General features: G+C 42.6%; 1 protein-coding gene across 2 annotated transcripts; it reads right to left on the reverse strand.

Moving 5' to 3' along the window:
• Positions 1-2,392: 2,392 nt before the first annotated feature.
• Positions 2,393-10,950, reverse strand: eno1a (enolase 1a, (alpha)). Of its 2 annotated transcripts, none has more exons than XM_052058474.1 (12): positions 10,782-10,950; positions 8,724-8,821; positions 7,208-7,303; positions 6,261-6,319; positions 5,887-5,956; positions 5,664-5,797; positions 5,211-5,433; positions 4,747-4,944; positions 3,978-4,179; positions 3,752-3,860; positions 2,911-2,969; positions 2,393-2,836 (listed from the first exon to the last, which is right to left on the reverse strand). In XM_052058474.1, the coding sequence occupies exons 1-12, from the start codon at positions 10,925-10,927 to the stop codon at positions 2,773-2,775; spliced, it is 1,458 nt and encodes a 485-aa protein (XP_051914434.1). In that variant the 5' UTR covers positions 10,928-10,950; the 3' UTR covers positions 2,393-2,772. The 2 variants fall into 2 exon arrangements, with proteins under 2 accessions (XP_051914434.1, XP_051914435.1); XM_052058475.1 differs by lacking the exon at positions 6,261-6,319 and adding an exon at positions 7,022-7,080.
• Positions 10,951-10,968: the final 18 nt, after the last annotated feature.

Below are 10,968 nucleotides of genomic sequence, written 5' to 3' on the forward strand. Positions count from 1 at the left end.
TGGGGTGAGAACAGTCGGGGGCTATCAAAGTTCAGCCGGTAAAATGTCGTCACCCACTGGCCGAAAGGGAGAATACCACAACACGCGACGAGGGGGGGCTCTTGTGTTACGATTGAGGGACTTGTGTTACAGTTGAGTTCCGTTTCTACGGCGGGGACGATACCCCGATTTTGTACGTAAATCAACGTTATTTTAGAGCACTTAAAACGACCCGCAGGTGTAACAAAGTACTTGTACACAATTATGAGCGAAAATAAAACACTACAACAATAATAACTAGATGGCGCTGTATCCATACGAAAATATTTTCATGACGATATTTTCAAGGCATGACAGTCAAATTACAATTTTTTTCGAGCATGTACAGGGGAGTTATTAAGAATTTCCTATTTTGTAGCGAAGGAAGCATGATTCTTAAAAATGATTTCGAAAATTCAAGATTTGTATTGTCCCAGGTCCCTTGATATTGCACAGCCCAAGTTTGCACTGCTCCGGGTTATTCATTTATTTATGTATGTATGTATGTATGTATGTATGTATGTATGTATGTATGTATGTATGTATGTATGTATGTATGTATGTATGTATGTATGTATGTATGTATGTATGTATGTATGTATGTATTTATTTATTTATTTATTTATTTATTTCCAGGGCTAAAGGCTGGGGAAGGGCAGAGAAGATACATTTAAAATATATTTTAGAATATCAAATAAATTATTGGAGGGGCTTCAATTGGGCTACACAGATTTATGACGGGGCTGTGAACAACCCCTAGCCCTGGTGGAGCTAGGGGGGTTGTCAGTCTTGTCAACTGTGCTTACTTACCTCGGGTGTTCTCCGTCCCTATATTAAAATGTGAGTGAGCCTAATATTTTTGGGCAGATTTGGAATGATATGTTGGACAAACATGGTGCTACAATAAGATAAATATTTTTGACTTAGTTGATTTTTGTGGGAAAAAATGCACTGAAACTGATCCAACTGAATGTTGGTTTTATTGTTCTTCAGTTTTGTCATTTTCATGAAAGAGAGACTTTTGCACTGGAAAAAAATATCTCGCGCGGTCCTACATGTACGTGCCTCCCAATTTTCGTAGTCCTAACAGTCCGAACTGAACATCTGTGCGGGGTGCCACAGACGTATTTTTTGTATTTCTCACAAGGCCCAATGTGTACAAAGGTTGTTGAATTTTCATTGACATTTAGGCCCTCAAATTTTTATTTATTTATCCCCCCCCCCCCAAATTTGCTGCTGTAGACTGCAAATTTCCCCAGTGTGTGACAAATAAAATTATCTTATCTTAAAAATGTTTAAAATCTTAAAAATCTTTTGGTAATACTTTAGGGCAATAACTGAGCGTGCCTTCTTGTGCCACAAGATGTATTTTTACCCTTTCCGTAGTGTCTCAGTAACCTATGATAATCAATGATTACAGGCCATATCAAGTTGTCAAATGAACCCCAACATGTCAAATGCTAGGACTGTCGCAGAGTTCCTACTGTACACGATTTGAATCACTTTCGGTTTTTAAAAGCTATACGACTACTCCTGACATGGCCTGCTGAAACTCACCACAATAAGAAATAATCTTATCAGAAATCGACAGTATCATAGACATCCAAGTACGTTCAATATGACACCGACATATTGTTGGTTAGTTTTGTGATAAGTTTTACATAAGTCATTGCGATGCGTACCTGCCGCTGTAATTTTAATCATAAAATCTATTTTTTTCCCTTGTTCACCGTGGAGACAAGTTCCAATGCCTCTGTGATCTTGCGTGCAAGGAATTCATCACATGTACTGTTAGTATGTGACCGTTAGATGGCGCAACGTCCAAATGCTGTAAAAACAGATCCACTCTAAGCATCTATCGGTAGTTCATTCTTTTAGAATTTGGTCCAGTAATTTCCATTAAAGCAAATGTTTATCCGTTATATTTGGTAGTGTGTTTGTGCCCATAACGACATTTCCTGAATTTCATCCGAACCAAAAGAAGCTTGACATAAGCTTCAAACAGTTAACAGCTGAGACCCCCCCCCCCCCCTCAAAGTTGTCATACTGCTTGAGAATAGGCCTTTATTTATCCTAGTAAAGCTTACCATTCAAAGAATGAGACTCCTAGTCCTTCAGAGACAGAAATGGCATCCCCAAGAGGGAGCACTGTGCTCATGTTTCTGCCTCCCAGTGGTACTCAAATTACATCAAACATGTCACAGTGACAGACACGAGCAGTCACAAGAGAGATGCACGTCATACATATTTTACTTCTATCTGCTGGGAAGAAATGTCAGATGAGGGACCGGTGGGATAATCAACCAGAAAAACCATTGAGCAACGGTGTGCAAAATACTCATTTGAAAAAACAACGGAGCCACAAAGACCGCCATTTCAAACTATATTTTTATTATATATTTGTGCCAACGTTTACAGCAACACAAGACATTTGTCGGATGAGACACATTGCACATATAACACCCTTTTCCATTGCTGGAGACAAGTAGTAAAGTTAGAGTAGCTCAATTACTCAGTAGAGCACCAAGATTTACTACAACTCACAAGAAGCTACACAGGCACCTCAGACACAGAAGGGATTATCATTAGTATTACTAGAATTATTTTTCAGGAGCTAAAGCATACTTTGAGGAGGTGCTTGACACATCACCATGCCGCAGGCCGCAGAGTGGGACAAGGCAAGCGACTTTGCGTGGCGTTTCAGTATGACGACTATGAGTGATGAACACAGAAGCCTGAGGATGACCGTGCAGCTCAGATGGGGTGTCGGAAGTTCTGGCCGGCGAAACGGGCCTTGTCACCAAGCTCCTCTTCAATCCTGAATCAGGGAGAGGACATTTTGTCAAAACGGCTGCGATCAACGCCCAATTGTGTATTTCCGGGCTGACTTACCGGAGCAGCTGGTTGTACTTGGCCAAGCGCTCAGATCGGCAAGGTGCGCCAGTCTTGATCTGAAAACAGACACATTTGATCGGACGTTATTGCAGCCGGGGGAGGGTAAACTTTGACTATCCGCATTCAAGTTTCAAGAAGCAGAAGGCCATGGGTGTTGAACTAGTACAGCATTGCTCCTGAATACAAGCCGTTCACGATTCAAGAATTCACCTACTCCTGTTTTTTTCTGGTAGATACGATCTCAGACTATGTTCCATTTGATGAACAACTCACCAATTCATGACCGCTATGCATTGACCTGCCCTGCTACGCCACAAAATGGTGACAAATCACAGTCTAAACAGGACAGTGCAGCTGTACAATAATAGACCATGGAAATACTGTATTGCAAAGTGATACATCTCGACTGTCAGAAGAAGCTACACATGTCAGGAGAAGCTAAGTTTAACCCGAGTTCGAAGCAGAAGTTGAGGAAAGCCTTTGCGACACTGCATTTTTTTTTCAAAACTAAATTATCTGCAAGCCATTTTACTTGAAAAACTTTCACCGCCAGTGACTGCAGCAGAAGGCAAATCTCCATGTCACCTGTGAGGGCCAGCAGTGTAAGAGTTTTTAAAGGTATGACTGAAAGAAGGGTTTTGAAATGACATTCAATTGCTTTGTGTTCACAGCTTGTTGTATATTCATCTATTATCTGATCGGCTTATCCTCACAAGGGTCGTGGGTGTGCTGTAGCCTATCCCAGCTGTCTTTGGGCAGTATGCGGGATACACCCTGAAGTGGTTGCCAGCCAGCAGTTGTGTATTCACACTTCAACTATTAGTATAGGCTGCAGCACCTGTCCAGTGCAGAGACCGACGACAAGGTCTGCGATGAAGGTGTCCTCGGTCTCTCCAGAGCGATGACTGACCATCACACCCCAGCCATTGCTCTGGGCCAACTTGCAGCTGTTTGGAAAACACACACAAACACACAAACACACACGCACCCACACAACATAAGCTTTGTTTGCAACAAGGGTTAGAAGCAACAAGATGGAACTTGACTGCAGCGTGAACACGTACGCCTGCAGAGACTCGGTGACTGAGCCGATCTGGTTGACTTTGAGCAGCAGGCAGTTGCAGGACTTTTCGGCCACGCCCTTGGCGATGCGCTTGGGGTTGGTGACGGTGAGGTCGTCGCCCACCACCTGGATGCTGGTGCTGGCAGTGAATTTGCTCCACGCTTCCCAGTCATCCTGGTCGAAGGGGTCCTCAATGGACACGACTGTGGAGAATCAATGTTGAGTACAGGGGTGGGGACATTTTGCAAATCGAGAGCAATGTTGCCAGGCCATTTGTAGATTAGGCATTAGGAAAAAAAAAAACAGTTTAAAAAGTGTGTCCATGTAAAATATAACTATTTTTAAATGATTTCTAATTTTAAATTATTCATATTTGTTTCAATTTTATGTTCATGATTACTTATGTCATTTTAATTAACCACTTTATTCATAAATATGTACGTTTAACGCTAAAATTCTGATTAATGGTTTAATTACCGGTATATACTGTATTTACGACAGAATAATTATTTAATCAAACAATTTTAAAAACTTTTACATGTATAGTGCTTGCTGAAAAAACGTTTGTTGAGGCAAATGGCCTCTTAATGTTTAATTTGTTGTGTTCTTGTTTTGGGATAATGTTACAAAATGACCTAGGCAATTAAGTTCGACGGCAAAGCAATATTACAAAAGTATTTTTTTAAAAAAGGTTTCACAGTTTTCTGGGGCCGGCCGGCTTTAAACGTGTTACAAGATAGAAAACACAAACAAAGATGTATATCACCCACCCGGGTAGTCCTTCACGAAGCTCTTGTAGAGGTCGGCAAGCTTGTCGGAGGAGATGTAGCGGTTTGGGTCATCGGGTGACTTGAAATCCAGGTCGTACTTGCCGCCTTTGTAGAACTCGGAGGCGGCCACGTCCATGCCGATGACGATCTTGTCAGTGTAGCCGGCCTTGCCAATGGCATTCTTGAGGAGTTCCAGAGCTTTAATATAATCATGAAAAACACATTATGATGAGAGTTAAAGCCCGGTATGTTGCAAATGTATACCGGAGACATTCACAGATAACTAACATATGTTTACACTGACGTAACTGCCATTTTAGCACATCAAGTAACAGGCAGGCAACAAATGCACTCAAGTTGAAGTCTTTATTTAGTAATCATAAGTCCACCGGGAGCCAGACGTAAACCAAGTAGCTCCCTGAAGGCCATTTTAGAACGGTTTGCCATTTACAGTTTGCTCTCACCTTCCTTGTTCTCCAGGATATTGGGTGCAAAGCCACCCTCGTCCCCGACATTGGTGGCATCTTTGCCGTATTTCTCTTTGATGACATTCTTCAGGTTGTGGTATACTTCGGCACCGATGCGCATGGCCTCCTTGAAGCTGCTTGCGCCCACGGGCAGGATCATGAACTCCTGCATGGCCAGCTTGTTGCCGGCGTGGGAGCCGCCATTGATAACGTTGAAGGCCTAAAAGGTACGCCCGATGGGGATATGATTTAGATCAGAACATAAGCCACATATTCCTAATTTTTCATCAGGAGTACCGTATATAGATTTTGTGATATTTGTTTCACCATGCTTATTTTTTCTCGTGTCAAATATGTGCCATGGCCAAATAAAAGTTCGGGAAACACCAACTTTGATGATGTCCAACTAAGTATTTTGCCCTTTCTTGACTTTGGTAATTGTTAGCTCACAGGCACGGGGAGGATGACTTCAGAGTTGCCAGCCAGATTAGCAATGTGGCGGTAGAGCGGCACGCCTTTCTCAGCTGCACCAGCCTTGCACACAGCCAGGGACACGCCCAGGATGGCGTTAGCACCAAACTTCGCTGAAGCGAGACAAAAACGTATTGTTCAATCATTGATTCCCACGCAGGCTTGGATATACTATAGGTGGCACAGGATCTGAACATCTTACACTTGTTTTCTGTTCCATCCATGTCCAGCATCAGCTTGTCAATTTTCTCCTGCTCCGTGACATTCACATTCTGGATTCCGAAAAAAAGAAAGAAAAAAAAACATGTTTATGATATGTTAAAGGTGACCTTGAAAATGTAAGGAGGCATGTTAATTCCTGGTCAATATGGCAAAACATACACAAACAGTTAGGAGAGTCGCAGGATCTCAAGATTAAACTTTCAAATCCAAAACTCAATTTTGTTAATACGACACATCTGTCACTCCGCCAAGAAGCGAACACTATGGGTACACTAAGATTTGTGTGTGACTTTAAGGAATTGTTATTGGGGATGTGATGTGCGGCTGTAGGAGTCAGATAATAAATGGTCCTACCTTGTTAACCAGTGCAGGTGCAATTGTTTTATTGATATGCTCAACAGCTTTTGAGACACCTGCAAAGGACAAGCAGACCATAACTGACCCAGGCTGAGGAAGACCGTGCAGAAGAGCAAGGGGGCAGAGGGTAAAGACCACCACGGAACATGCCGTCCTCTCATATGAGGACCTTATAGTAGTGTTGACGATCCGCGAAACAAAAGAAGCTGGCCGCAGAAAAACCTGTGTCATAAATGAAATACACGTCCAGCCGATCCTGGACTTTATAATTGTGCGGCACGAGTCTTGAATAATCGGTTTTATCATCATCTAAAAATAAATAAATAAATCGGTGACACTGTATTTTGATATTTTCTCGATCGTAATATGGCCTCATTTATAATCAGAATGATGTATTTTGGCTTTCCTTTGCAGTATCATTTTCTTATAGACACTATTTTACATGGATGTAACTTGCGTCACCTTCCTGACAAGGAGGATAGATTGCAGGCATTGTCAAATTCAGTGTCACTAAGAGTGCAATACCTTGCGCTTGTGTGGTTTCCTTCCACGATTGGTATCATGTTGATTAACTGTCTTGTAATATACTGTGTACAGTATTGTGTTGAAACGGATAAGCTTCTACACTGCAGTGTCCAGTGTACTATGAACCTCTGTTAGTGCTTGCCAAGGTTAGTTTCAAAAGAAAACTCCATTCTTCATGCTTCGCCGCTGAGCGCTATTGTTAGTTACAACTTTTATTCCACACTTTTGTTTACCTGGTTACACAATGCAGGGCCCAAGAATTCATTTACATATTTTACTGCTCTTTTGACTCCTGACAGGAGGAAGACAAGAGATAGAGGAGTTGGGATAAACGTGGTCCGAAGATATGAGTGAGAACAGTGTGGAAAAGGAGCAAAGTCATCATAGTCTATAATTTTATTTATTTATTCATTTTTTACCTTTGCCCATGTAGCGAGTTTTATCATTGTCGCGGAGTTCCAGAGCCTCGTAGATGCCCGTTGAAGCACCGCTCGGCACTGCAGCTCTGAAAAGACCTGGGCAATAGAGGGGGGGTTACTCAAAAGTGCTTTGTCATGCCTGGGAATAAGTGTAAAGTTAATACACATTGAAATGCATTTCATGAATAAATGATGTCTCGCAAAACTTACAGTTCCTGCACTCCCAATGCAAAAGTGAATTCTGTGCTTTAGCGTGTGCTGTATTACACTTGGTGCTTGTAAATGATAACATTTCGGTAAGATATGTTTATGAATTAAGTTGATCTCGCTCTCTTTGGGAAGGCGCAACAAGGTGCCCGTTTCCCCCTGCAAAGACAAATGGACCATGTAAAGGGGGAAAATTGTGCTGGCTCTGCTGCATTACGCTGTTATGTAACAGGGCCAGCCTGGGGATCAACTGAGCATGTGCAGTCCATCTGTGAAAGGATGTCAATCTATTCAGTTTGCCCAGCGGACCGACATTAGAGGGGATTTAATGCTTGGAGTGGTGGGGGCACGGCGGCCATGCGGGCCAAGTGTGCAATTTTGGCAAAATCGTGTGTAGTCCTTCCATAAATTTCATCCTTTACGGCTTCACAGAGCTGCAACAACATACGCAACAGCGTCTACGTTTGAGTGGCTGCTGATGTAAAGCGCTTGTATGGTGGACATGCCGTCATCGAAACGGCGAAGATGGCAAATCAGACCTGGCTGCCATGAAAGGAAATCTCCTCACAGTGCAAAAAGGCCATTTACAGTAAACGGGGAGTACTTGGCAGCCTTTCTATCCAAATGAGATGGAAAACAGAGCTGTGAGCCATGTATCGAGGGCCTTCCATGTCAGTGGTCATTCAGGTTGCCTCATTGACATTCCCAGGACTTTTCATTGAGCTGCGTCTTTTGTTTCAGCCCTCAAGAGTGTTTGACTAACCAAAGAGAAGTGCCATTCTCGTCAAAATGTAGCTACTGGCTAAATGCAAGAAGAGGTTCCACCTGCTTTGCATTATCATCATGTCCCTTCAGCTGCAATTGCCTTCGCGTAATCATTTATACAAGGTCGCTGCCATGAACTCAATATTCACCTCAATGTGTGGCTAGTGTGTAACAGCTACTTTTACTGTGCTCTAATACAGGAATCATTATAGCGACACAGCACTGTGAGGCCCTGGTGATATTATTACATGAGCTATTTGCACATGCTCAAAATCTGAGCTCACCAGGAAGGCCTGAAATTGGCAACTGTGAGGGGTAATGGCGAGAAACAAATATGGCCCGACTGCAAAAGGAGCAGTAAGCAGCTCACATAAGTTTGAATGTGATTGGTTAATTATAATAACAACCACGTTCCAAATTATAAGCGGGACAACCTGTTCGTGCTACCACGTTAGCTCAGGTTAATTTTTACTTCCCGTCTTACAAAAGATGCCACGAGAATACAATACAAAACATGCTGATTTAGTTTCAGGCGTACAAGTACCTTTCTTGGTGTAGAGGTCAACTTCCACGGTGGGATTCCCACGGGAGTCAAAAATTTCACGAGCGCAGATCTTCAGGATGGACATGGTTGGGTTGGATCTGAAGACACAACAACAGGCTGAGCGGTCAGCACAAAGGCATTCTTGCTTTGGTCATCTTATACTCACCCAGTTAAATAACAAATCACATACAAAAAACACAAAATTTTTAAGTTTTTTTTTTCGTTTTACTTTCAACTTCTATGCGTTACCATGTGTGCTGTGTGTGAGCACTGAGAAAAGTCTGCCCAGCAAAGCAGATGTATGATTTACGGCGGGTGTGACTTAGCTAAATAAATATGCTTAGTCTGACCCCCCAAAAAGAGATTGCTCAGTCTTTGCGAAATTCTATAACAATAACAAAAAATAAATCAATACTGCAATAAGCGACAAAATGGCAATATCAATAGTATCTTTAAATTGATACCGTGCTGAGGCCAGAGTCACGGTTTAATCTATCCTTGACTTGGTTAACTATCGAAAAGCAAATAATGGAGGTCACAGAACCAGACTGTTTGGCCGTGGGGTTTACTGTGCCGTTGTTGGTTTCATCATCGATTTTAACCAGTGACAAAACGCACCCTTTGGCCATTCTGATTCTGAATGCATGAGCCGGTGCTCATGCAGCATTGGTATTAGGCTGTCTCTTTCTATACTAAGCGCTGGTTTGGAATTCATAAAATACACTGAAATTTGTAAACAAAACAGGTTCCCTATAATGATGTTATGAAATGTTAATTGTGCACCCCCACCCTTTACCCAACCATTTTTAATGAGCAAAATTTTGATCCAATTCAAATGTATTTCTTCACTCTAAACGGTGTAAAAATGGAAGCTCCACATTTTTAAATAGCCGGTGAAAAACGTACAAAACAACAATACGTCTCATTCTTGTGATTACTACAAATCGAAGAGAGAACACCTTTTACTTGTCATGTCAAGTGAAGACAAGTCAGCTTTTATTGTCTTGTCATGTCAGTTTTTATTGTCTTGACAAGTAAGAAGGTGTTCTCTCTTTGATTTGTAGTAATCGCAAGCATGAGACGCATTCAGTTGTTTTGTGCTTTTTTCACCGACTATTTAAAAATGTACTTTCAAGACGTTGTATTATACTGTACAGTGAAACATCTTTCGGTCAATGCACATATTATTAAGGTGTTTTCGTAATCGTCTCCTTGAAATTCAAAATTTTGCTCCCAAAAGCTCCCTTTGGATTATTGCAGGAAGCATAACAAGATGGCAGCACAAAATGGCAGCCGTAAATTAACCATCATGCATCGGATTTATGTACCATGCAGCTGACATACAATCTTTTTATGTACAGAAATACTCGGCATAAATCTTTGACAGTCTGACAGAACATTTGCACGACATCCGTATTCGCGAGAAATGTGTGTTAAAAAATGTCAACAGAATCGTGACACCCAAAAATCAAACGCGCTTTCCTCTCTTTTAATTCTTTATCGCTGTATTGGCGAAAATGTAGTTAACTCGCTACAGTCAATAATAGTGACTTAATGCGTTTGGTCGACACGCCCCCGCCCCCAAACCAACCCCCTGGCCACCAAGAATGCGGCAAGTAACTGGTGTCGCCTCTAAATGTGTCCGAAACGCTCGCATGTTTTGTATCCAGGGGTTCCGCAACTTGTTGCAGAGACTACGGGAAGTTTGCAACATGACGCCCGTTTCTGACACCTACCGCAGTTCTAAAAAAAAGGGGGGGGGGCCTGCGGAGCTTCCACGCCAGCTGACAGTGTCGTTTTAAAAATAGTCGCCGGGCTGCCCACTACGGTGCCCACCGAGCACCATCAGATAAATCTGGAAGGACAGTCCTCGAAACGGCATACAATGGTCAAGGGCAACACGTTTATTAGGATGAAAAGCGTAACGATAGCGTCAATCCACGATGAAAGAAAATGATATAAAACAACACGGAAATGTGACACTGAAATGTGACACTAAAAACAAAGTGGCTGTATTGCAAAGACCAAAAGACGTCGTTGAAAGGATTTTGATATTACCTTTCCGGCCTAGCTGTGTGCAAGGACGGTGTCGTCGGTGGCTGTGTCGTGCGGGCAGGCAGAAGAGAGGAAGGCGCTCGTGACGTGCGGGGCTCGATGATAAGTGGACCGCATCGACGCAGAACCGATCCGCGGAGCCACGCCATTGGCTGGTGCCCTGTCACGCGGGACACGACTGCGAGGTGGG

This window comes from Hippocampus zosterae, chromosome 2 (assembly GCF_025434085.1).
Source record: "Hippocampus zosterae strain Florida chromosome 2, ASM2543408v3, whole genome shotgun sequence".
Classification (NCBI taxonomy): Eukaryota; Metazoa; Chordata; class Actinopteri; order Syngnathiformes; family Syngnathidae; genus Hippocampus; species Hippocampus zosterae.